General features: G+C 46.6%; 2 protein-coding genes across 5 annotated transcripts in view; both read left to right on the top strand.

Annotated features, from left to right (window-relative positions):
* The window catches only part of Bap60 (Brahma-associated protein 60), a 107,224-nt gene extending 106,389 nt beyond the window's left edge, over positions 1 to 835 (top strand). For both annotated transcript variants that reach the window (XM_077657274.1, XM_077657273.1), the window contains one exon: positions 621 to 835. In XM_077657274.1, coding sequence (XP_077513400.1) covers positions 621 to 776 — 156 coding nt within the window. In that variant the 3' untranslated portion in view covers positions 777 to 835. The remainder of the gene's footprint in view (positions 1 to 620) is intronic.
* A 2,932-nt stretch (positions 836 to 3,767) lies between these two features.
* LOC144124529 (U2 small nuclear ribonucleoprotein auxiliary factor 35 kDa subunit-related protein 2-like) overlaps positions 3,768 to 27,418 on the top strand; it is a 59,039-nt gene continuing 35,388 nt past the window's right edge. Inside the window, exons 1-7 of one of the 3 annotated variants that reach the window (XM_077657269.1) lie at positions 3,774 to 3,980; positions 4,043 to 4,131; positions 10,013 to 10,088; positions 12,762 to 12,862; positions 14,470 to 14,550; positions 15,030 to 15,150; positions 17,749 to 17,784. In XM_077657269.1, the coding sequence (XP_077513395.1) occupies positions 14,540 to 14,550; positions 15,030 to 15,150; positions 17,749 to 17,784 (168 nt within the window). In that variant the 5' untranslated portion in view covers positions 3,774 to 3,980; positions 4,043 to 4,131; positions 10,013 to 10,088; positions 12,762 to 12,862; positions 14,470 to 14,539. Of the gene's footprint in view, positions 3,981 to 4,042; positions 4,132 to 9,946; positions 10,089 to 12,761; positions 12,863 to 14,469; positions 14,551 to 15,029; positions 15,151 to 17,748; positions 17,785 to 27,418 lie in introns of all 3 variants that reach the window. The other 2 variants (XM_077657268.1, XM_077657267.1) reach the window with 2 other exon arrangements.

Here is a 27,418-nt window from a genome sequence, read left to right as displayed (position 1 = left end):
GCATTCTCTGAGTTTGCCCACTGTTAAAACTTGGAACAGTAGTCAGTGTTCATGGAATTAGAAGAAAAAGTGATTTTTATGGTCAAATTTGAATTTTCAAATGTTTTCATGGCCCCTGGAGAGTTGATTAGAGTAAAAAAACCACTCGACTGTAATTGTGATTATCTGTGCATTTCTGTCAGCTCCACTCTTGCTTTTGTGAGCACAGTAGGTGGTAATTTCCTGAAATCATTGACATATCTTTTGTGTTTACAGATGTCATGGTTGTGCTCCCTAAACTGGTTGCAGGCACGTACCCCCCCCCCAATTATAAAAAATTCTGGCTACGTGCCTGACGGTTTATACTTGTGCACTTCTCTCGCAGTGGTAAGCAAGGCATCTTTTAGCCTGCATCTGTTCAGGCCTGTACCTGGGCTTCCTCAGTCTGAATCCTGTTTGGCCAACATATTGTATGCCTCCAGATGACAAAATGTTGTGGAGTCTTCGAAGAGCTTCAGTAACTTGGCGGCATGCTTGAGCTCAGAGGCTGCCATTGTGTTTCACTCCTTTGTTGTCAACATAAGGGAGGTTTGCATGCATGCATCTCACTGCCTTGTTTGTGTGTGTGTGTGTATGCGCAGACAATGACGGACGTGGTGGGAAGCCCCGAAGAGGAGCGCCGTGCGGACTTTTACTACCAGCGATGGGCCCAAGAGGCTGTGTGCCGCTATTTCTACGGCAAGGTGCAGCAGCGGCGAGCAGAACTGGAACAAGCCCTGGGCATCCGCAACGCCTAAACACCCTTCCCTCCTCTCTGGAGGTCAATAAACCCTCCAATAAATGCTGCTGATATATAGCTCTGCCTTTTTAGACCTCCTAGCCCAGCTACCAGTACTGAGAATCTTGCTGCTCCCAGGCAAAAGCAGCTTTGCCGACTTTAGGCAGTTTGACCACTTAAGCTTTAGAGGCATAGCATAATAAACGACCCATTTGCTTTAGCTGTGTGGCATGGTATGCACACTGATGCTCCATTTGATGGTCCTTGGCTTGCAAATTTTGAGGGTTCTTCACTGAGTTGTGAGGGAAGAAATTTGTGGCATCTGCATTTAAAGGAGTAGGGCCACCAAATTTCGAAGCCATGCGAAGCCTGCAATGCTGTTCCCGGTAATGCAAGCATTACTTACTCCACGCTTCAGTTACAGCTGAGACACAACACATTTTTTAAATCAAAATTAAAATGTGAAAAAGTTAGCAGACCAGCCTATATCGACAACAGTGTCGCACTTGTGGAGACACTCAAAATGTCTTTTCATATTAAGGGTGCAGAAAGCATGAAACAGTGATTTCATCAAGCAAGCAATGCCATAATTTTCTAGTCCTAACAGTCAGAAAACTCCAAATAAAGATCTTGCCAGAACCAATGGCCAGTTTCATGAAATTGAAAGATGGCAATGCTGCCCATGATCAAAGCAATAAGTTGCTCACACTTCGACAACTGTCATGAACAGTAGTGGCAGCTAATCTGAATGCCACAAGTGGTGTGACAATCCACTCGCAAATTACATGGGCCCTGTGGTGATTTTCACAACTTATATAATCGGTGACCTTTATAAGCCCTTCGACTAGTTTGCACGGGCTGTCTGTGCTCTTCGTGGGCATTTTGTGTGTGTGTGGGTGTGTGTGCGTGCGCGCGCGCTAAGTCATAGCTTTGGGCTTGTTTGTATATACTTTGCTACGAATGCACGCATCTTGACTTGAGAACGCCAGGTGTGGTCTCTTTCACTAAATGGGTCATCTGGAATGCAGTGTAAACCTAAATGGACTGATGCCGCCTCTGTGTGATATACAGGGTCCATTATGAAAGTAATGTGCATGATTTTATTAAGACGCTACTATCCATGGCAGCGCGGTAAAACCGGTCGGGAAATGTGGCAACTGTTCTGCCCTACCAACGCAGCTGGACATCAGTTTACTCCAAGCAGTATGAGCGGATAACACGGCACGATGGTGCGTTTGCTTTAACAGCAAACGCTTGACAATGCCTCCAGCCACACGTCCTTCATCGTTACTAACTTCTTGGCCCAGAGCAACTCCCCGGTGGTCCCCATCCCCCTTGTATTTCCGACTTGGCTCTGTGTGGCTTTTTTTCTTGTTTCCCCGACTGAAGAGAGCACTGAAAGGAAAGCACTGAGAGACCGTGGAAAACATCCAAAAGCATGTTACAGCGTTCCTGAGAGACATTTCCGTCGAGGACTTTTAGGGTGCCTTCCAGGCGTGGCAGACACGGCTCCACTAGTGTATGATGCAGGGGGAGAGCATTTTGGAAGACTTAAGTTTTTAACCATTTGTACAGTTATTTTTCAGCACCACAGGACAAGTGCACAGACACGGCGCTGAACTTATAACTGATTTTTATTGAGGCAATTTCCACTTCTTAAATACAGTGGCAACCAATCTCAGATGAAAAAGACACACAAAATCCATAGATTCAAAGATGAATGCGAAAGCGTTGCCTCAATAGCTCTGTCTGAAAAAGAACTGCGTTTTCTTGATGAGAATTGAAAAACGTGTGCAGCTGGTCTTGTGCCACTGTAGCCTTGTGCTGAGGAATTGTCATTATCGCCTACCTGTATTTTGTGTGTCTTTTTCATTTGAGATTGGTTGCCACTCTATTTAAGAAGTGGAAATCGCCTCAATAAAAATCAGTAAGTTCAGCGCCGTGTCTGTTCACTTGTCCCCTGCACTGCTGAAAAACAATGTCACACCAACTTGCCCAAACTTCTACAGTATCATTTGTACAGGTCCAGTTAAATTATTTTTCACTGAAAATGCGCGTTACTTTCATAATGGACCCTGTATGAATACAAATAAGCCAGCAGTTTGGCTGACAAAAACATTCTTTGGTCACCAAGCAGCACTGCAAAGGGAACAAAATGTGACTGTGTAGGTGTAGAAAGGCAGGACTTTTTGCCCAAGAATGCACGCATGGAGAACGTGGTTTATCGCACCAGCATGCATTCTTGAAAAATTTGGCTTCAATTTAATGGGGGGGTGAAGAGCACTGTTGTCTTGGCTTATTTCTGCACTTATTTGACAGCAAAGCACTGACTGAAGAGACCATTGTTTTCGAAACATTCCCCAGGTTAACTAAAGGTAGTATGTATGAAAGAAGCTCCATGTTATGGAGGCGAGTGCATGGCACACTCTCGACCCTCTTGGCCAGGTGAATTGGGACGCAGTACAACGCTGAATTTGGCGGCGCCTTCGACCTCTAGCGCAAGACGTGGGCCGTGAGCCTACTAAAGCTGAAGCGAAAAAAAAGGGGGAGGGGGGGTCCAGTGGAATTCGCAGCTTGGACGCTGCGAACCCGAGCGATGTAAAGCCGACAAAAAACCGCCGTTAATTTGTTACCTAAGGAAGAAGGTAATCACAATAAAAAATATAAATTCTAGTGTTTTGATACCTGGCTTATTTAATATAGTCAGACTACTTCTTTTAGGCACTACAGTCAAAGATTAAAAAGCTGATTTAGTTTAATGATGTGATTAGTCAGCGGAGTAATAAAGAACGGCGTGGACCGTGGCTGTTTTTTTTTTTATTAAGTTATAACAGCCGCTGTTTTTATTAAGTATCCTGCTATACCATATTTAATTGTTTTGGTGGAAAAAAAATTCAAGCTTGTAAACATTACTCTTTTTCATTTTTTCTACAAAGTTACAAAGGAGCGTACAGCCCCTAGTGGAGATCAGTGTGTACAGCCGCCACAGCCTCCAGCGGCCATCTCGCAGTCAGTCCAAGCCGGATCCAAATCACAAACGGAATGCGCAGAAGGCGTGTACGGTGCACCACGTTCGCCCGGTGCTGATTGCCTTTGTACCGACTTGATGCAGGCTTTAGCTCAGCTGTTGTTGAGCTGTGTTCGTATCTGCAATGACATGCGTGATGCTTAGCAGGACATCTGCTCAGCTGTGCGAGGGGAACGCCCCACCGGCGAAGCTAAAGTGAGTGCCCGTGTTGCGACGTGGTTTGGCGCGATGCTGATGAGCACTTGTTACTGCCGCAGCACCCGGCGCTTCCGGGCCCTGCTGAAGAAGTTCCGCCGAAAAAGGATTCGCCAGAAGGCCGCGCAGGAGAGGGACAGCCTCCTGGCAGGTGGGTGCCTGCCTACAACGGTCATTGCAGCGACTGTGGTGGTACCAATTAAAGTGAACTGCGCGCACTTTGGGGTGTTCTGCGCTGTCCAGTGGTCATGCTAGGCAAGCAGGCGGTGATGGGTTTTGTGTTCCGAAAAAGCCTGCATGTTGCATGATGTTTCATGTACAACGCAACGTACTAGCTACCCGTATTAACTGCACAAATGTATTACACGAGTACTTCCTATTGCGGGCGCATTTCTCGCTGATAAAGCTGACGAGTTGCATTTGCTTATGCTTGATGCTTGCCGCCATAGAGGTGACAGAATACTATTCAGGAAAGGTTTCAGACAAGCAGACACGATCTTTGCCCTGCTATTCACTGCTTGTTTATCAAGGTTATTCAGAAGGTTAAGTTCGGAAGAGGTAGGTGTAATATTCCGTGGCGAACACCTTAGGAACCTGCAATTTGCCAATGACATTGCTTTGCTAGTAACTGGAGGGAGGATCTGCCATACACGATTGACTTCAGCCTGAGTCACTTTAGGACGTTAAACCCCCATAAACCACGATTGACCTGAACACTCAAAGCAGACTGGTGGGACTGTAGGTTGACATGCAGAAAACTAAAATAATGTTCAGAATTCTGGGAAGAGAACCTACTTTTGCAATGCTCAGAATTCTGGGAAGAGAACCTGCTTTCGCAATACACTGTGTCTATAGATAGATATAGATTTACAACCTTTGTCCGTAAAGTTCTGAGACTTGAGTCCATTAAAAAAAATGTGTTTAATATGAATGAATGAATAAACTTGATTTCCTCGTCATAGCGAGTGGAGACTAGGACTAAAGGTACCAATGACCTGACGAAAGGTCCCAGCTCCCCACAGTAAACAGTTTCGACAGCAGTGATAAGAGAAGGAAATACATATAAAAGGCAAAAGTACAGAATTTACACAAGTACAAACATATTACACTTGTAATACGCACTACACAGCCACAATGCACACATAGCACAACTGCACTGTATATATTCATTTTGTGAACGGATGTATGTACATACAAACAGAAATTGAACAGAATGACATTGATCAAGAAAAGGAAACATCGGCTAGTAGCATAGCAATGCGGTTAACTCTTTTGTGAAAGCACCCAATGAAGCGCTAAAATCTAACAGTTCCTCAACCTTGTTTAATATTTCAGTTGACTTATATAAAAAAGTCTGCTTTCCATAATTTTTTCTTGTTTTGGGCTTGTGGTTTATGGTTTATGGAGGTTTAACGTCCCAAAGCGACTCAGGCTATGAGGGACGCCATAGTGAAAGGCTCCGGAAATTTCGACCACCTGGGGTTCTTTGACGTGCACTGACATCGCACAGCACACGGGCCTCTAGAACTTCGCCTCCATCGAAATTCGACCGCTGCGGCCGGGATCGAACTCGCATATTTTGGGCCGGCAGCCGAGCGCCATAGCCACTCAGCCACCGCGGCAGCTGTTTTGGGCTTGTGTCTGATGTTTCGCTCTAGAATGTGCCGAGATGTATCTGGATGGGATGTTTTAGAGAATAATTTCTCTTTGTGTACTGTAAGCAGAAGCTTCTTATAATAAATTTTGTCTGCGCGAAGGAGTGAATAATGCTGGAATAATGGAGCCATTGGAACATTGAAATCTTTTGTGCAGCATCCCTTCGAAATAGTCTCCTTTACAGTCTAAACACAGCTTCCAACACTTCTTGAGGTCTTGGAAACAGTTGGAAAACGTTTCTTTTGGCAGGGCTGTCAGCTCTTTTGTCGTGGCGTCTTGAATGGCCTGCACGCTCCCCATCCAGCGACCTTTTAGGGCTGTCTTCACACGAGGAAACAGGAAAAAAATCGCATAGGGAGAGGTCAGGCGAGTATGGCAGATGGGGAAGTATAGCAATGCTGTGCTTGGCGAGAAATTTTGTCACGCTGAGAGTAGTGTGCGGCCTTGCGTTATCGTGAAGAAGGCTACATTGTCCAGATGACCATAAGTAAGGGGGACGGCGTCGCAGTGCATCATGCATGTGTTGGAGTACGCGATATAGCACTCCCGATTCATCGTCTGCCCTTGTGGGACGAACTCACGCTGTATGACACCTCGGGCATCGAAAAAAACTGTCAGCATCGTCTTTGTTTTGGTCTTCTGTCGCCGCACCTTTCTCGACGCCGGAGAGCTTGTGGACCACCATTTGACACTCTGCCTCTTTGTTTGAGGATTGTATTGAAAACACCATGTGTCGTCTTCAGCAATGATTCTTTCGGCGAATGCAGCATCCTTCTCTGCCTCGGAGAGCAAATCAGCGCTCACTGATGCCCGCGTGTCCTTCTAGCCCTGTGTGAGGGAGTGTGGCACAAGTCCGGCATTCAGGTTTCGTTTCCCCAAGTTCTCACGCAAAATTTGGTTGCATGTTGTCTTACTAATGTCTAGAGCATCTGATAGCATGCGGCCTGTAATGGTGCGGTCTTGCTGTACTATTTCCCTGATCCGAGCCACGTTGTTTTCACTCCATGAGGTTGGACGGCGCCCCTGCCTTTTGTCGTCTTCTACCGACGTTCTCCCCGAAACGAACCTCTTGTGCCACTGGAAAACTTGCGCCCGTGATAATGTCTCGTTGCCGTAAGCGTCACGAAGGAGCTCATACGTCTGTGTGGCTGTCTTGCCAAGCTTCACACACAATTTTATGTTTACACGCTGTTCAAGGTGGACGTCCATCTCTCCACATTCACTCATACAGTACAATGCACAGACGACTAGCTACAACGTATGTAGTGCCATCTAGCGGCTGCCACGGCAATTAACATAAATAGCTCAGGTTAGCCCGAAAAGATGGCCCTACATATACGCACCAATATTTGTTTTGGGGAATCATTTCTAGAGAACAAAAAATAAATCAGTCTCAAAACTTTACGGACAAACGTTGTATTTGAGTATGCCTCAGCAGCCAGTTGCCCTAAACAAGTTCACACTAGCTCAAATACAAACCTACAAACATCATGACATGAACACCATACATTACAAAAACAATTTTAAAAAATTCATTTAAAATGAGCTATGAAAAACAGTAATTTAGGGAAATATATTCGTGCTAGGAAAATTTAAATTACATGTGATCTGCAAAAGTGTCATGGGACAAAAGGCATACATGTTAAGATATAGTATATCAGAACATTTGGCGGCTTTTGCACGAGGCACACGAAATCTCAGTGACATCACTAATTGTTCACAGTCAGTGGAGCCACACACAACTTTTTGGAGAAACTACATGTCGTGCATGAGTTGCCTGTCATGAAAAGTAGACATACTGAGGTTTTCTAAAAGAGTCATAGTCATAGAAACAACGGTGAGCGATATATCTTTCATAAAGGAAGAGTATGAGCTTACACTGAACATTTATGATTCTTTTGTTAAGATGACGCAGAGATGGTGGGCAAGAAGCAAACGAAGGTCCATGAGAGTGAGGTAGCTCAGAGAAAAAAGATGAGGTGGCATGCATTTGGCATGCACACTAAATACCTGAATAGGAGCTTGTATTCCTCAAGAAGAAAGTATGTTATCATCCCAGGTGAAGGATTTCCATCTGGGATTGTATTTTGTTAGTATACATTTAGAGGGCAGAAACAACTAATGAAAATGCTTGAAATTGGATTGAAGACAACACAGCTGAAATCTGGAAGACGCCATTAAATTAGGGGAGTAGAAAACCGATGGCCCCTTAGCGCAGTGGCATGGATTCCTTGAGGAAATAAACGTGGCAGGGGTTGGTAGAGGGTCAGGTGGTCGGATGCGATGAAATTTGTGGGGGTACGGTGGCAGCAGCTGTAGTCAGATACAACACAAGAGTGCAGTGACAAGTGCGCCTCAAAGGATGCCATCCAGCCAGTGGCATCAACTGATTACCATGACATCGTGCCTGATCCCCCAGCGTGACATTGAAGGTGACGACTCGCAGATGCTTCTGTGAAATGATTAACCACGGCATCATGGCAATAGTTCGACGCCATTGGCAGGGCTCCCCCCCACTTTAAATTTTAGGTTAAGTATCAGTGACCCACTATACTATACAACACAAAAAATTGAATTCATTTCAGTGGTTGTGCTGCACGCCTCATCTGAAGCACCTCAGTGGTTTTGCCATTGTACTCAGAAAAAGAACACCCCTGTGTAGTGGGGGGTAACACCTGAGAATGGTGCATAAACTGTTGCGTATTCAACAGTGCGTGTGGTAGGTGATAGGGGGCCAAAGTGGTGGCACCACAAGCTACTGCCTGGATCTGCTAGTTATATGTGTGGCATGCTTTAGAGGCAGGCACAAGGAGCTGAGCTGTAATCAGTGGATGTGTTTGCACTCATGGGGAATTAGAGAAGGGACATGAGCTGCCCTAATCCTAAGCTGGATTAACGCAAACAGAAGAAGGCAAGAAGCTTTAAAAGCGGCAGATACCAGTTCTACTGTCAGCCGATTATTCGGGCAGAAGCACGCATATATTCTGTCCACTATGCTAGTTCAGTACAGCCATCAGAGAAAGCATGTGTGATGCCTAGCCAGTGATATCAGAAATGCTGCTCTATTAAGTCATGCTTGACCGAAAACAGAGGCAATGGGTTATCACTGATACAGTTGGTTGCCTTTCTTCTTATGTGGTAGGCTTCCAGTGTCAGGTGTGTGTTCATTTGAACTTCTGCTCGTTGTCCTTTCAAATTGTGATGTGCACATGCATGCAGCAACGTGAGCCAGCAGATGGGGACCTTTGTCACTCATGGATGCATCACCTGGTGAGCCCATCGTGCCACCTTCCACAAGTAATGATGTTCACCACTACAGTGGAACATGTGTTGTAGGAGTTCCTGTGCCTCTGTTTGCTGCCGCAGTTGCTATTGCTGCAAGTGTAGGTTAAAGCCTTACAAGCTTGCCAAGGGCAGAAAATGCCTGAGGAAAGCAATGCCTGCTCATGCCTTTCTTAAGGTAGTGAGAGACCTCTTGGAGATCAAGCTTCGAACACTTTTTTTTTTGCCTTAGTCTTTTCAAGTGACTTACAATGCCACGGTCACATGGGCGCTTCTGGTCCTGATTGGTTACGATCCCAAATAAGGTTTCGGGCACACTTGATGTGCATCGCTGCTACATGCTCCTGCTTTGTCTGCTGGATAAATGAGTTGGTCTGCTTCATGGCGAATGATGCTACATACACCTGCTGTTGTATAAGTTGCAGTGAATACATTGGTTTGCAATCTGGTGATAGTAAACAAAGGCACTTTTATTGAATACTATACGACTGTGATGCTGCCGCGGCAGTTTCCATTCCAAACACTTACAAAACACATCTATCGGGCCTTGTATTTGTTTGCAGATCACACATTGTTGGCACAACAAACCCCAGCTTTTTTTTATGGGGGCTAATACTTGGTTTTAGTTCAGTGTTCTGTACTAGATTATAGCGTCAATACTCTGGTTGCTTTGCAAGCGAAAAGAATTTGGTTTTCTTTAACAACATTGTGCTGTATGTATAACAAGACAGGTCAGTGAAGGTGTGCAGGTGTGTTGAAAATTTTGCATGATGCAAATATGCATGACATTTGATGAGCTTCCTGTGGTAGAACGCGAACAGCGCTCCTTGGACAGGACACAATAACACAACACACATGGTGCTGGTGCTGGCCTGCCTGCAAATAATATCTTTTATTGTACATGTTGAGAATTCTTGTTGTGTGCTAATAAGAATTATTATTATTTATGAGCTCATGCAAAGAGCAAAAAATAGAATGAGGAACACTGGTCACCCGATTTAGTGTTCGTTTTTCTTCTTTTCTCTGAGGCCGACATGAGGCCTCGTTTGGCATCATGTTGGTGGCATGCCTTGACCCGGTGCATGTCGGTGCAGCTGAGGAGGAGCCCCCCGTGTCTCCGGGACAAGAGGAGCGAGAGCACCAACAGCGGGAGCAGGAGGAGCAAGAACGGTGAGTGGGGCAACACCAGCATTGGCAGGGCTTGCTCCTGTCGGCACATTCTATGCAAGGCTGAGCCACGAGTAGTCTAGGGAGGGAGAGAAGTCTAAAAGGGTTGTGGGGCAGCTCTTAGGTGCATCTGTTTCTGGCAGACTTATAGCTAAGCAAAGAGCATGGTGAAGGATGAGAGTAGGGCAACAATGAAGGGAAGGTGAGAATGAAAAGGTGAGGAGGGGTATAGCCTTAGAAGAGAGAAAGGTAGAAGCGTAAAAGGAGAAGGGGGGGGGGGGGGGGGGGGGGGCAGGCAAGAAGGGTCACGCTCAGTTGTGCCGGCTGTCGTGTAATGAGTTCCTAAACGCGATTAAAGATTGTCATCATGCTTAAAAGGTGCACCACAACCATCCGGGCAAGAGTGACTACGGTTGGTGCGGCATTGGAGGGTTTGTGAAAAACATTTCACTGCCTTGCTCAAGTGAGGCGATTCTTTACGCAGAGATTGTGGGCCCCTTAGTTGTTGCACAGGAGCGTGGCTGATTATGTTCGAAGCAGCTTAATACCCCTGTTACACGGCCGTTTTCAATGGCAGTTCAGTTGACTCTCAGTTGAACTGAACGGCAGTTAGCGGTGTTACACGGCAATGCTAACTGCCGTTGAAATCTCAACAGCAGTTGAGTTCGACTGGGATCGGGGATCCCAGATGAACGGCCAACTGACAAGATGGCGACCTATGCACTGAAAAACTTTCCCGCTTACTGGATTGTCTTGGCTCAGTGTGCTTCGGCATTTGCAAATTTTTACCCAAAAGCAAAAAATACACAAAAAGAATTGTCACTATACGATAGATTATATACACTACAATCATTTAGAACAAGAAAAAAATGCATACACTGCTTTTTTCGTATTTTCAGTTCGCTCTAGCGCGAGGTCATGTGGTTAAAGTGCTAACTGAACTGAACGCGAAGTGCTCCTGTAACAGCTGGTGATAGCATTTGAGCAGTTGAAATCCTCAACTGTCGTTGAGAACGCCCATGTAACAAAGGCATAAGATCTACCACAAAACTGCTTGTCGCAAGTTGAATCAGCCTTGAATGAGCAATTGAAATGTCAACCAGCACACACATGAACTTCTTTGGGGGCTGTTTGTGGAGTCCATACTATTTATGATGGGAACAGGCCCGCTCCAGAGGAATACGCGCCCTTTGTGGCTTCAGCCCTGCTCCTTGAAGCAATGAGATGAGCACATTGCAACGCATTCTCGAAGGGAGCAGCAAACACAGGAAAGTAGGCCACAACCTGTCCAAGGTTGCACTATACCGTTTTACACCGCTGAGAAGCAATCGTTTAGTGTGATAGCTTAGTGGCCTTGTGCGACAAAGCAGCAGTGTTTGCATTTTACCCTTAAAGGAAGCCTAAGTGTCGTCCAATTTTTCTACCTCATTATATCACAGAATTAAGCACTGCTGAAATTTTGCATTAGGGAGTACTGTAAAAGAAGCATAGGGATAGTCTATGTCAGGCAAGATAGGACATCATTTTGCTTCATACACCACTGACTTTCACATGCCACTTTGTTGCTCATTTTTCAATAATTGACGCATTGCAGGCTTGTTGGTATTCTTTTTGTTGTCATAACTTTTGTTTGTATTCTGCGCAGCAGTATATATTCCAAAATGCATAGTGTGTAGACATGTGCTCTGAGTTTCTGAAAACTACAGTCATAATGTTTACTTGTCGAGAAAAAATTGTATTTGAAACAGTTGCACAATCAGGCTAGGATTATTGATTATGCTGTGCTAATGTGTGAAAGGTGACAATCAGATTTAGAGAATGTTCGGTTGGATTTCACAGCACACATAAAAGAAATCTCAGGTGTGTAGTGCAGCTTTCATGCTTTATTGCTTTCATGAATTGCAATATATATCAGGATAATATTCAGCAGGAGGTCCCAAAGTGGAACTGTGGGGGGGACCTCCTGTGCAAGTTAAAAATTCGTTGGAGGCATTTAGATATCTGTTAACAGCGGGAAGGCGAAAGCCATTTTCAACTCATTGCACTTATTTGAATTTGAGCGGGTAGCGTCATGCTGCGCATGCGCAGTTGTTGGTTGGCGGCGGATCACACCACCTGCCACACTGGGCAGTTTGCTCACAGTCCAGTTGGCAGGTTGTGATCACGCGACAAGGTCATTTGACCTAGGATGTAACGGAGTGAACAAGGTCACGTGGCCTAAAATGTAACGGACGGATGTGAGTATGAGCCATTAAAGGCTATCGCCTTAATACATAAACAAAATATGCTGCAGCATTAAAGCTCAATATTTCAGTAGTTTTGTTAGCTCTAGTTGGTACCTAAGCCTGGTAAAACCTTGCGCACTAGTGTGCACAAATTTTGAGCATACTAGGTAACTGCACTGTCTCATGATGTTTTGTTATTTGAAGTAAAAACGTTTCAATCACGAACATCGGTAAAAAGGTTTACGCATTGGTGAAGTGGTAATGGTGTGTACACATTTACAGAAGAGGCTGCCTACAACTCCACCTGCATTTGTGGGCTTAATTTTAGATGCCTGCTACTTGATTTGAAGGCAGATGAGTCTTTTTTTCTGCAGCATAAGCGCTGCCCAGCTGCAGTTTGCCGCTGTGTCCTTCCCGAGTAACTGCGGCAGCATGTGGCTTGCATTTTCAGGCTGGTCTGCCATGTGAAGGAAGGGAGGCTCTGCTGCTCTGCCTTTGGCATCGGCAAGGCGAGCAGGGTTCTCAGAGTGCTCTGCTACGTCTTTGTGCGCCATATCCTTTTGTGGACCCTCAGCTGCAAAGCCTCACCCAGTTTGGGCAGATGCCAGTGACCTTTGAATTGCCCCCTCTTGGATACTCGTACACCTGAGACTTAAAACCGTCGAAGTGCCTGCAGTGTGCTTATTTGTGACATGAACCTGATAGAGAATATGAATGCTGTAAAGGACGTGTGATGCAAGATTATGGCAATAAAAGCGTATTGTAGGAAGTGAATTAAAGGAATAAAAGGAAAAAAAAAATAAAAGGCACAGATAACAGTTGCCGAAACATATATGACCATATCTGACATACCAGGTGTTTCAGGGTAGCCGTCACTAATTTTTAAAGATAGGATTCTCGAGGTAAAGAGAGGCTTTTACAGCATAGTAATATCAGTGTTGGTGGACGTCAAAAACAGGCGAATGATGTTAACTAGTAAAATGGTTAACTTAATACTAATAGGTAGTTAACCTTTTGACTGTTATTGACAAGCACTCGATTGCAATTAGAGTATTAGCCAGCAGTTAGTAATAGCCATATTAGTTTTTAATATTATGCAAATGCATTACCCTCATCGCTATGGCTCAACTAATTTGGGCCATTTCTCACACCGTTCGAAAAACATGCACGTGCGAGAGAGTGCAAAGTCGTGTCACACCCTGATACATGTACCATGCAACAATCTCTGCCCCGCCCGCACTGGAGGAGCGAAGTGGCAAGGAGCACTGCAGCGCAGGCAGGACAGAAATTGTCACATGGTACGTGCGTCACAAAGTGATGTGTTTTGATTGGCGTTGCTTTGCACCCTCTCACAGGTGCACAGTTTTTGAACGGCGCGAGAAAACGCCCAAATTAGTTGAGCCACTGTGGCGAGGGTGATCGCGATGTAGAAATTCTTAAAACTGTCATGGCGATTACTAATTACTGGCTACAGACCTTTAATTGCAATCGGGTGCCTATCGGTCAGGGTTAAGAAGATCACTATTAGAATTTAGTTAATTACTTTTCTAGTTAACGTGATTCATCTGTTTTTTGACATCAGCCAGCACTGGTGTTTTTAGAAAAAGTTTTTCTTTACCTAAAAAATCCTTCTTGTAAAAATTAGTGGAGGCCTTCCCTCGAACAACTGGTATAGATCCAGACAGTCAGGATAGGACACCTTGTCCGCGTCTTTTTTGCATTGGTCACATATGCCTCAAGTGTGAACCAACTTGCCCAAACTGCAATTTTGATGAAGAGCTTTTGAGCTTTTCATGAGCTACCTTCACAGTGTTTCCAGGATACACTTACTGTCGGGGGTCAGCTGTGCTTTCAATTGCTCACCAACCTTGTGCCATGGAATGGCGGCAGTCCAGCCTGTAGGCAGTGGAATGGACCAGAGCAGCAGTTGGCGCTGAGGGTATCGAAGTGCAAGAAAGCACGGCCTATGGAAGCGTGCATATTCACATGTGTGGCATATATATGTAAAAGCACACTTGCATGCTACATTTGTGTATGTGCATACAATCTTCAGACCGGAATTTGGGGGGGAAGCAGTGTGGTGTGCGCTGCAGTCTGGAACGCTTGTAGTCCTTCTTTGCGCTGGCCATACCATTGCAGTCCTTGACATTCCTTTCAACTGCCTCGCGGCTGAAGGATGCACTGTCCTGCTGTGACTTTCAAGGTGCACGTTTGGCCTTGGTGACGCTCATGCAGGCTGCGTAACTATGCCCTTTTTGTTCATTTTTGTATTTGAGTGTGTCCCTCCTCTTCAGAGAAAAACAGACCAACACATTAAGCATGGTGTAGCAGATCTTCTCGTCTGGTACAGACTTGCTGCAAATCGTGTGGCCATTGCCGCCCTGCTGGTGAATTTTTCCTCCCTGGGCAGGATGGAGACGAGGAGGGCAAGTGTTTTGGAATGTGTTCTGTGCCTTTAGGACAGCAATGCAAGCAAGTAGGAGCCTGTTAAAGGTGCAGCTTTTTTTGAGTAAAACTGTTTGGAGATAGTCAGTTGAAAACAGAATTCAGTTGATACAGCTGCTTGCAAGCTGAGCTTTGGATGTTGCAGTTAATAAGTGTGTAGCTGGTAGATTTGGCGAGCCAAGAAGCCCATGAGCAACTGCAGCCCCACAAAAAGAAGACACAAGTGTTTCCTGCTGTGTTCAGTGTGCTCATTAAGCTGGGCTTTATTGTGCAGGCAGCGGCAGCATGAGCTGTGGCTGGAACGGGAAGCAGAGGCGCAGCGTCAGTTTGAGCAGCGCCGTCGCAGCGAACGGGAGAGCAAGGTGGTGTCTGTGGCTGAGGAGGTCTCCAAAGAGGTGACTGCAAAATCATCAAAGCAAACCTGTTGCTGCATTCTGTGCCTGGCATGAAAAGTTTCACATAGCCGTGGCTGTGGTGTTGGGCAGCAAAGCCCAGGGCTGCAAGAGTGAATGCTAACTGGTGGCCACATTTCAGTGGCCTCGTGCTCTGTGGTGTAGGTGCACGTTAGAACCCCAGAGGGTCGAAATTAATCTGGAGCCCTCCGCTATGTCATCCCTTATTGCTCATGCACAGCTTCATGGCATTTAACCATACTTGAGAAAAAAAAAAGTGCGATGACAGCACACTTATGCTACGCGGCACTTAGTGGCAGCCATTTGTGCCATTCGCTGTGCCACAGAGGGGCACCCTCTGTGTGCATACCGTAGTGCCACTTCCCTTTCCCCCTCATTTCTCCTCTTGAAAGCAAAAAAAAGAACAAAAGATCAATGTTATTGTGGACGTTGTTTGTAGAGGTGAAATGTCAGGTGATGTTTAGCATGCATTCTGCCCTTTTGTGTTAAAGGGTGAACCACCAACTGGCCCAGTGCAGTGAGTGCACAGCGGTTGACACAGTGAACAGCTGCATAACGGGTGCACTACAGGAGCATCAGTGCAACCAGTAGTGTGCACTGTGAATGCCCACTGAGTTCAGAGGCCATTTTTGACATTTTGCCATACCTCGCTGGCTGTTGAAGAGATGCTATGTGTGTGTTTCTTGATGAGCCAACAGGGTGCTGCTGAGCAACATTGCATAAAATGCCGAGGTTTATTTTAGGAAATAATCTGTTCTTCATATTTTAGACACTCACAAAGTGAACAAGAGAGAGGAAAGCCCTCAGGGTGCTTGCCAGCATTTCGACAAGAGTACTTGTCTTTGTCTGTCTGGGCAAAGTGTTCATCATTGGCAGGGTTTAGCTGTGGCCTTCACCCCGAAAAGGAAGGTCTTGTGAGGGGGAGGAGGGTGGAAGACCCCTCACTGGGCCTTCCTCCTCGGAGTGAAGGCTCTATTTAAGCCCCACCAATGATGAATACTTTGCCCAGATGAAGATGCTCTTGTTGAAACGTTGGCAAGCGCCGTGAGGCTTGACCCTTCCTTGCTCACTTTGTGAGTGAGAAACCGTCTGCCTGCTTTCTTTCTACTATGGACTTCATATTTTAGGTTCGTTAAGCTTGCTTTTCGGTAAATATAAAGCCTGCAAAAAATTTCATCTTAGCTTTACAGAGCTCATGCCACAAAACTGATAACATGGCATTGCAGGTTCTTGTTTGCTGTGTGCGTGTGTTATTTTTCAAGTTCTTCAGCTGCTTCTTGCATGCTGTCTTTGTAATTTAACCAGAGTTTCGTCTTTTCTAACGAGATAAATTTCAAAGCATAATCAATGGCTTAGACAGGCAAAAGAGAACAGTGGGTCTAAAAATTAACACGCAGAAAACCAAGGTAAGTCTCAGAAGGGAACATCAGTTTACAATTGGTAGCGAGGCGCTGGAAGTGGTAAAGGTCTACTTAGGGCAGGTAGTGGCTGCAGATCTGAATTATGAGAGTGAAATTACTTGAAGAATAGCGTGGAGTGCATTTGAGAGATTCCCTCAAATAATGAATGGCAATTTAGCAATAACCCTCAAGATAAAAGTGTACAACAGCTGTATCTTACCGGTGCTCACCCGTGGGGCAGAAACGTGGAGGCTAGCCTTTCCTTGAACTTAACAGTACCTCTTGCTGGGCTAGTTGGTGTAACATTGTGTAACAAAAGTAAAAACAGTGCTAATTTTTGCACAAACCACACGGAAAGTCCATCCTGTCTGGGCTCTCTGTGTGGTTTGTGTAAAAATTAGCGCTGTTTTTACTTTCGTTACACAACCTTTCTTTGGTGGTTGAGGTAATGCTTAGAGGGTCGCTGGTGCCATCTTCTTTCGCACTATTCACACGTGGGGCAGGGTGTGAAGGCAGCGGTGTCATGCGGGCAACATGAGGGGGTGCGCGGAGTCACCTGCTCAAAATGGCTGCCCCCAGCGCCCCTGAGAGATGCCGTGGAAATGGGATTTGAAGGATCCCCACAAATGCTGGCCGTTGTTTTGGCCACATGTCAAATTCTAGCAGAACCTTTAGGGTCTGATATGCAAGATTACTGCATCAGCAAAAATTTTTCACACAAACAGACATTGCTATGAAGGGTGTGGCAATATGCTCTGGGTAGGTGCAAGGAGAATTGTTACAGGGCTCGTCCCAAGGTGTTAAGATTCGGAAATCAGCAAATTCACAATTGAGGTGAAAAGAAAAAGATTCTCCTTGAGGCGTTATTTAGGGGACAGCTGTCGTTGCCATCACTGTCTGCACTGTACTAGGCTGGTTTGGTGCAGGAGTGCCTTCTGTCTCGCATTGTTCAAGCTGAAAGTGAGCTGAATTCCTCTGTGACCGATGGCAGAGGAGAGCACTTCCCAAAGGGGCTGATGGGCCTAGAGAGATGCCATGGACCTTGCATCAGTTGTTTGACCACTTGGTGCTCTCTACATGCAGTGACATAGTACAGCACACATAGCCCGGTTTTGACTTGGCCTCAGCTGCCCAATGCAGTGGGCATGTTGACCATGGGCTTCTTGCTCTGTGATTACAGGAGAGCCTGCAGGAGGTCCTGGCACACCTGCCTGAGGTAAGTCCAGTTCATCACCACTCATCCTTTCTCCTGCGTGGCAAACAGTGCTGCACGCTGTGCAAGTGCACAGATTTCTCTCAGCTAGCCGTGCATAAGAGCACAGCTGCCCTGCTTTCAGGCACACCGTGCTCCGAGACAAGTGACAAAGGGGACTAGGCCAAGATCAGGCACCTCAAGTGTCTTGCCAGCTTTGCCCACTCTTGCTGCTCTGGGCCCTTGAAATGCGGACACAAACCTCTGGTACCTGAAGAAAGCCAGCTTTTCCTGGTGGGCATGGCTTGAGCTGGCTTTGATGAAAAGAAAGCCTTTGTTCCGAATGGCGCCTGTGGAGATTTTCTTAGTGCAGCTTTGAGCTTGTAGGTGAAGCAGGCATATTTCAGAATACACGAGGTTAACCTTTAGCTCTTTTTTGAAGGTAAAGCCTTTTTGTTTCAGCCTTGCTAATTTACAAGGAAGCACGTGGGCAGCAGTGCCACTGGTGGATGGTGACAGCATGGGGCAGCCGCTTTTGTGCTCTTGTCCAGCAGTGGTGCAAGTGTGCACATTTGGCAAAGTTGGTTTGACACATCAACGTGTTCTGTTTGAAGGGTAGCCAAAAATGTTTGGTATGTAGAAGGTAGGGCGGGAAGAGATTCGGGTTAACCCAGTCGCAATGTTTTGTCACACTGTTGATTCCACTTGAAAGGTTTTTGTGTTAGGTGTGCCAGACGTCTTGTTGGTGAAGTCTTCATTTAATGCTCTAGTGTGCCCCACTGTACCAGAGAAAACATGCAGTGAGGGCGTGTTACATGGCTACACAAATTGTAGTGTCCTGTGAGCACTTTCTGTATGTCCAGGGCGTGACAAGGGGTGGTGTTCTGCTCTGTCGCTTCGGTTAGGGAACCTGCCAGGAGTCTTGCAGAGGTCAATTTGAGAGAAGCAGTGACATCCTTTGGTGTGACCAATAACAAAGTCAATTCTTGGCATTGGAAATTGAATAAGTACAGTCTGCTTGTTAGGAACTCTGGTCGGTGGAAAGCCGAAATCGTCTGTCTCCCTTGATTGAAGAAGCTGATGGTGAGGTTAATGGACAAGTGATGTTAGTATCTAACATTGCTTGTAGTTCCTTCATTCTCTCAATGTGTTGTACAGAGGTATATCTGGGTTACCCCAAGCCGGGCAAGGCGCTCAGACTCGAGCAGCCCAGGCCCATCCCACTTACAAGTCATGCCGGCAAACTGAACACATGCCTGCATTTGCTCCTCAAATCTGCGGGGTTCTTCCCCCGGTCCAGTTCAGCTTACGACCGCACCTCTTGGCTCAGGCCGCTTCTGCATCTGAAAGAAATGGTCCTCCACAGATGCAAGCGCACAGCCAACATCCAGTCCTTACTAGCACTCGACATGCATAAGGCGTTTGACAACATTGCTTACTGCCACATCCATTGCACTCTCTCCACCGCCAGATGTGGCATGTTTGTCTGGAACTATGTGAAAGCTATAGTTCAGCCCAACACAAGCGCCTCCGCACCACACACGACAGCTGCGCCAGCTTGGCTACCACATCCCAGGGGGGCGCCGGGCGCTGCAGCCAAACCTGTTTCCACTCGTGTAGTTAAAGAGCTGCAATGTGAGCCACTGCTGCCCAGCGTGAGTCCCAAATTGAATACAGGGAGAAGATGAGCCGGTGTGCAACACCTCACCTGCCAGTTCGGAGACTGCCATGATGTTTTGTACACGGACGTAGTGCTCCACTACAATAGCCGCAGTGGCCTCCTTGGACATCACCACACATTCGACAGTGGCAGTCCTGTGCACTCGGGACTCTCAGGAAGCAGAATGTGTTGCCCTAGCTCTAGCCATCTGCAATGTGACCCGACACATCGACATGATGGCCATCTGCACTGACGCTCAAACCGCATTCAGACAGTTCCTTCTTGGCATCACCAGTGCACAGCTGTCCGCATTATTGAACCTGCCCTGCAACACCGCATAACCGTCACATGGGGACCTGGGCATGATGGTATCCTCGGTAATGAACGCACTCTTGCATATTTTTGGGAAATCTCTTTTCGAACGCCGATGAAACCCTCTCCCAACCTTGCAGCAGTAGCGACGACAGCATGCCTGAACGCCACACAATCATTACTTACTACTGCAAGAGTTGGTGACGTTACCCACCACCCCACTACTCCCTCGACCCAAGTGAGAGCGCAGTTCGGAGGCTGCTCCAGACCAACTCGTACGTATCGTATCACCTGTAACAGTGAACCGCATCCATCCTACCTTACACCCCACTCACTACACCACCTGCCAGGCCCCAGCGACCAATCTTTGGGCCAGCCTGCAACTGCGGGCAACCCATCCTGTTCTTCCTGGGAGGACCCTCTGCTAGCCACCGACCCGATGAACCGGTGAAGACTGGTCACCCAGGCGAGATTTGAAGCAGAGGCCAGAGGGCTCCTGGATTGTTAGGAACCCTCCTGGGGCACAAGCATATTTGTTAACCAGTTCACAAGAAACTTCTTGTGACTTCATCACTGGAGAGTAGCTTGTCACATGTAGGATACTTCAAACACTTCTTGACCTAGAACTACTACACTTTTGTGCCGTTCATACGACACTCATTAGTGTGGACGACATGAATTATTGGCAATATTTCTAGGGACCAAACCAAGGTCTTGAAAAATTACAGCCCGATCATCTTATTATTCGTTGCCTACAAGGTATTTACTAAGGTAATCGCTAATAGAGTAAGGGCAACCTTAGACTTTAATCAACCAAATGATCAGACAGGCTTTCGTAAAGGATATTCCACTATAGATCATATTCATGCTGTCAGCCAGATGATAGAGAAATGCGCAGAATATAACCAACCTTTATATATAGCCTTCATTGATTACGAGAAAGCATTCGACTCGGTGGAAACCTCAGCAGTCATGTGGGCATTGCATAATCAGGGTGTAGAAGAGCCTTATGTCAAAATACTGGAAGATACTGTCGCAAACCTTTGCAGTGCTTTGTTCATTCTTGAAATCTGCTGCCATGCCGCTTTATCGCTTTGCTTGCGATGCAAGAGGCGACCAGATTTATCTTGATTGATCGCATCCAGGCAGAGCTGATTCTACGTTGTTCCAGAATGCTGTAACTTTGCAGTCTTCATCTCGAAAGTTTGCTATCAGCTTTAAATTGAGCGAGCATTCTGTTCGACGACCGCCGAGCACGCTTGTTGCTGCGCCGCTGCCGAGTGATTCAGTCCATTGTGGGCGCAAGTCAGTCCAATAAACAGTTTACTTTTAGAAGAACTTGTCCGTCTTCATCGCTTCTTCGACTGCCGTCACCACTACGTGACATCTGGTGGAGGTGCTGGGTGGCCTTCCATGTTCCGGATGTCCCCTTCAAGTTGTGACACCAGCCTTCTGCACTTCGCACCGGAGGATGAGCCAGCAGTTCACCGAGCCCGCAGACATCTTCAGGGAAAGAAGCCCGAGTTTGGGACCTTGCCGGACCGCACCCGACAATGAAAAGACGTTGCTACAAGCACCACAACCTCACTAAAGGTGTCTGTTGACACTGGTCATATTGCGACAGCCGCGGGTGCCGCCAACGTTCAGTGAATCCCTAGGCGAAGGCCCCAAAGAATGGTTGGACCAATTTGAGCGTGTGGCATCCTTCAACAAGTGGGATGATGCGACAAAAATTGGACATGTATTTTTCTCTCTGGAGGGCTCAGCACGTATGTGGTATGAAAACCACGAGTCGTCCCTAATGACATGGGAGCTATTCAGGAATGAACTTTTGACGGTATTCGCTAGTGTCGTGAGGAAAGAAAGGGCTGAACGACTCCTCGAGTCCAGGATCCAGCTTCCGGACAAGTCCGTCCGCAGTTACGTTGAAGAGATGAAGTGGCGCTTTCGCTGCACCGACCCTGATATGACCGAGGAAAAGAAAGTTCAGTTTTTAATGCGCTGTGTAAAGGAACAACTCTTTGGCAGCCTCGTCCGCCAGCTGCCAAAAACAGTTCACGAATTCATGCAAGAAGCCTGCACGATCGAGAAGACCCTCGACGTCAGGGCTCGGCAGTACAACCGCCCTCCCTATGTTTATGCAATCCGTCCGGACACAACCACCTCCACCGACAACTTGCAGGAAATGATCCGCGAAAATATATATAGCAACTGCATAGCTACCATAGTCCTCCATAAGGTCAGCAATAAAATTCCAATAAGGAAGGGCGTCAGGCAGAGAGACACGATCTTGCCAATGCTATTCACCACCTGTTTACAGGAGGTATTCCGAGGCCTGAATTGGGAAGAGTTGGGATTAAGAGTAAATGGAGAATACCTAAATAATCTGTGATTCGCTGATGACATTGCCTTGCTGAATCACTCAGGAGGTTAACTGCAAGTCATGATCAATGAGTTAGACAGGCAGAGCAGAGCGCTGGGTCTAGAAACATGCAGAAAACCAAAGTAATGTTCAGTAGCAAGGGAACAGTAGCTCACAATTGGCAGCGAAGGCTGGAAATGGTAAAGGAATAAGTCTCCTTAGGGCAGGTAGTGACAGCTGATCCGTATCGTGAGAGGGAAATAACTAGAAGGATAAGGCATATTCAGTCTGTGAATGTCAGCCGACTGAGCACAGATATGTTCTGCCAGGCCATAATGAAACACAAAGTGCCTGCGTAGAAAACAATGTATTTTGCCTGTGTACTTTCAGCTGCAGTATACAATTAGCCTCATTCCTGTTTATGGGTAAATGGCCTACCGAGGTATATTATATTCATAACTGGTCGTAAAGGAATACCTCGCTTCAAAGTAGAAAAGTTTTGCACGTGCGTATTCGTGTTTCATTCCAGCTTAACTGTGCAAGCGGTTCATGGGGAATGAACAGTCGTAGTGGGAGATGCATCATCATGCTTTGAGACGCCACCACATGCCACATGGACCACTAGGCGCTTTAAACTACAGCACATAATTTTAAGGTAATGGCAACCAGGATAACGCACTTGGAGCTGCCAAGATTTTACCTAATTTCTGCTTCACCACAACTGTGCACAGAAGCAGCAGGTCTTGATCACTAATTATTTTCTCTGGACATTTTTTTTCCCCTTCACGATTAGTTATGACATATTACTCGCTTTATGGACTGTTTTTCTCTGGAATCAAAATGTCCATATTAACGAGGCACACCTTTATATTCCTAACTTCCGGTATTTTTTGTATTCAATGTATATGCTGGCCTTTGATGCATCGTTTGCTGACATGACGTTACCCCAGCATATATTCACTTTGAGATCCTCTTCATTGGAATAAGATGGTAGAAAGTCGTAGGTCTTAGAACTCTATGGTTACCTGGCCCTCTGATCATGCGAGCACACATTTCCATCATAGCCCTGCACAAGCAAAAATTAGCTGCTGCAAAGCCAACTGACATGCATGTGCTTTCTGTCAGTGACTGGAACAGAGGCCCTGCTTCCCACAAGAGCCAGCACTTGCGCTCGAATAGGCCAGGTGAACAGCTTTTGGGGACAGACCATTCCCAATTACTATCATCATCGTCAGTGCAGTACACTTGGGGGGACCACTGCAGCAAAGCCTTCCCTGCTAAGAAGTGCTCTCAGCCCATTAGGCTCAGTCACTAGATGTAGAGGCCACACAGCTCCTGTCACAACTGTCCTATGACTGGAAGGAAGAGGGATTTGTCCTGAAGAAGCTAGTCAGCAATTTTTAGGGCTGTCACTTGTGCTTGCTTCTGGACTTTGACATGTTTGCCGTGCATTATTAGAGTTACCATGGTTCAAATTGGCATCATTCACTTGGCTTGTTGCAGGATATGGTGCTTTTAAATGAAGTAGTCTTTCGAATAATTGCTTGAGAACTTGAATAATAGTGCAGCATCCCACCTCTCCATAGGGTACCTCAAAAATACGGCCAAAATTTTTCTTGCTGGCCATCCCAAGAAAGGTTCTTATTGTGCAGCAGCTGTGACTCACACCCCTTTCTTTTTTGTGATTCCACTTGGACAAGCCCTCATGCATGTAACCTTGTCCTCTTGAGGTTGCCACTGGTTATCTCTGGCACCATACTCATGAAAGGTGAGTGAGCCTGAAGAGCTGCCATCAGAAATATCAGTCCAGTGGACATTTTCTTCTCGGTGAGGAGAGAATTCGTGAGCGACTCCTCGATTTCAGTGCACTTCTTAATTTGCTCTTGTTGCATTGAAGTTCTTTGCCTGCAGGAGAGGTTATTTCTTGAGAGGAAAGAGGGCACATCACCCAGTAAACCAACTGCCCATATGTGCCTTGCCACAAATTCACATTTATGGCTCCTCTTGGCTGACTGCGGCCCTCTCCAGTGCACATCCCGCAATTGCTCCACTTCCGCTTTGTCTTGAGCTTGGTAGCTGCAGAAGAATTTTCCTCAGCCTGCGTCTAGCCTTCCTACTTGGGAGTACAGTTGAGCCCACGGTCATGCGAATCGTGTTTGTAGTAAATGGACTCCTTATATTAAAGCCGGAGGTACCAAGCTCACTGAAAGTGGCATTTATTTTCTGAAACGAGCATCATGAGCATCTATTTCTTCGGAGCGGACCCTACCTCAGCGCTTTCTCGGCTCTGCAGGATGCTCATGTTCTCCTCACTCATACCCTAGCTGCCAACAATCTGCGTTACGGACAGGATATAACTAATCAAGGCTCGTCTCTATGGCTGCTCGTGCCAGGTCAACCACATTAGTCAGATTCTTAGCCGTAGTTTGTATACAACGGCTTCATCTGAGCTGTTGCCCTAAAGGCACGGCGTTGTCAGAACACAGCGCGGTGATTATGTCGTCAGCATTAACATAGTCTTCTGAGGCAACACTTGGACAGCTGTGCATCAGTGACGCTTTAAATTTACACTCACCTGATCCCGTGTGTTTTTTACAGTGTTATCCGAAGTTCCTGGGTCCAGTAGCGCAGCACGTATCAGCAGCGCTGTTTGCTATCTGGCATTGCCTGCACATGGTAGCTAGGGAGCCTAGGTGTTGCGCTGCCGCTTCCTCACGTGTAGGCTGTGGTATTAGCGCAAAAAGTGGAGTCGATTGTGCAGGTGAAGCGTACCACATGACCACTGCAATCAGTAAGGCACTCAAATAAGTTGATCCACAGCCATTTGTAATTGCTTCGCTTTCAACGCTGCCACTGTCTAGCACCCACCACACTTCTGCTTCTACTTGGGATGCGTTGCCTAGCCAGGACACATGCAGACAATGATTGGCCTTGTAGGGCATTGGCACATACTTGGCCGGCAGTTACTTGGTTGCAATGCTGCCATTTTGGGTTGACATGCAATTTCCAGAGCGGCGTCGCAGGGACTGAGAGATGCTATTTGATCTCCGCACTTGCAGGAAGAAAGAGTTTTTCAACTGCATGGTCTAGGCTGGTTTACAGTGCCTCGTCATTCGCTACAATAGAGTGGTGTGGCCACAAGTGTTTGTTATATCTGAGACAAGTTGCCATTGCCCCAATTTATATTTTGACGGTAGCACCGCACTTGTTCATAATGAGCAAGCGCTCGTTATTTCTGCGGCCAGTATAAGTGGGCTCGGCATCCAAGAACAGAACACAGCATGTGGCATGGCATTCGCTAGCCACCATCTTTAATAATTGTATCTTCACCTTTTGTTTATTTCCTGATTCATCTCTGCCATGGGTTGAAGGAAGGCTTGTAGCACATAGCGAGGAGGCTACAGTGCTCTTCCCAACTGATGGGCCACCTTCTCTTGTTCATCCATTTCCCTATTCTTCCTTCTCTCAGCTGTTTCTAAGCCCTGGATGCACAGCGGACTAGCTGTAATTCAAAATTGGATGATTCACACTTTTGGTTAATTCAACTGGCTATATATTTTCAGTTCATTTTAAAGCCGCTTATTTAAAACAGCGGTTGCTTTCTTTTCGTGTCTCGCTCCATTGTTCAGGGCTCGCAAAAGAGCAATGGCCAAGGTTGGATACATCAGGTTAGCTGTGTCGTGTGAGTTGAAAAGTCTTCCGAAAGGATGTCATGATGAGGTATGACCGGCACAGCAAGTGGTCATCCAGCTATACCGTATTTACACGATTGTAAGTCACATTTCAGAAAAAGAAAAAAAAACTTGGAGGTCGTTTAAGCTTGGCCTTTAATAATAGAACGCGATAGCATTATCCTGTGGCCACCGCTTATCGCCAGCCGCTATCAGCTGCTGCGCGCAGGCGTGCCCGTGGGCACATTCCAGAAAGAAAATGTATTAGTCATTGGAATACTCGTCCACACTTGCCTTGCGCCATCATCCTCGCTAGCGCTGCCGTCATGATAGCTGCTGCAGTCGCATAGCATGTTGTTCTAATGTCGTCGTGCAGCGAGATCCCCCAATTTGCAAAGAGCCACATTATGTCATCGCGTGGAACAGCTGAAAATTTTGCCTCGCTGCAGCTAACACACCTGTATCACCCGTTCAAAACGTTGAACTTGCGGCCCGGCGCGCAGTTGTTCGTTTCTTCAGTGTAAAGAATGACAGCCATCTTTAATGTAGCCGTTAATGAGCGCCAGTCGCTTACCGGATCCGGAGCACAAATGACGACTATGAAGCACTGCATTAAAAACTAGTGAAACGCGACTGACAGTAGTCAAATGCGTCATAGCTAAAGTGAAACTAAGCGTGAGCGGCATCGGCTCTTCCGTCGGCTACTGACACTCCCCGGCGTTGCTGCCATTCAGAGTGGCGGTACCGCTGCGATTAAAGCAGCGGCCCTTCCATCAAATATCGACGCTCTCTTGAACGCCCAGTGTGCAGTTGAAATTAAAAAAAAAACAAAAAAAAACTTGGAGGACACCTATTAAGAGTAGAACGCCAATGCATTATCAGGTTGCTGCCGCTTATCAGCAGCCGCAATCTGTAGCCACGTGTGGGGAGTGGGCAGGGGTGCTATTTTGCTGCTTACTGACAGCTGCCATCCACCACCGCGCAGGGAAGGGATGCCGGTTCTGTGCATTGACATAGCAGCTGCTCAGGGCCAGCACCATGAGCGATGCGATGGAGCCGCACAGCACAAATGCAACCACCCTATAGCATGCCTGATATCTCGTTTGTCTCGCATTTATTTATGGTGCCATGCTTTGAATTCAATTGTAAGTCGACCCCCCTCCCCCCCCCCCCCCACACTTCAGATTTTCAAATTTTGAAAAATAGGTCGACTTACAATAGTGTAAATACGGTACCTCCTGAAGCTTGTATCACGTGGCTCATTGTTACCCGTGCAAGCTTCTATTTCTGGGCACCAGCAGGTGTGAAGACGGGCGGAGGGTCCCAATCATAGCTCGCAGAACTTTTCCTCCAGCCCACGACGACGACACTCATCGGCCGCGCATCAGCCGTCAAGCCTAGTAACGTGCCATTTTGGACACCAAATGGCACATTGATGGGATCTTTTTTTTTTGATAAGGTGTCTCCTTGCTTCCATTTGCGCGGTTTTGCCAGTGCTCCGAAACTCCGCCGCTTGCTGTTCTCTATTTCTGCGATGAAGCTTCATACTGCAGCGATAGCCTAGTGGTCTGAGCATCCGTCTCGCATGCGGGAAGTGCAGGGTTTGATCCCCAATGCTGCCAGGTACCCACCAGTGATACAATGGGTACAAGC

Source organism: Amblyomma americanum, chromosome 3 (assembly GCF_052857255.1).
Source record: "Amblyomma americanum isolate KBUSLIRL-KWMA chromosome 3, ASM5285725v1, whole genome shotgun sequence".
Lineage (NCBI taxonomy): Eukaryota > Metazoa > Arthropoda > Arachnida > Ixodida > Ixodidae > Amblyomma > Amblyomma americanum.
This window is presented reverse-complemented; position numbering and strand designations above follow the sequence as displayed.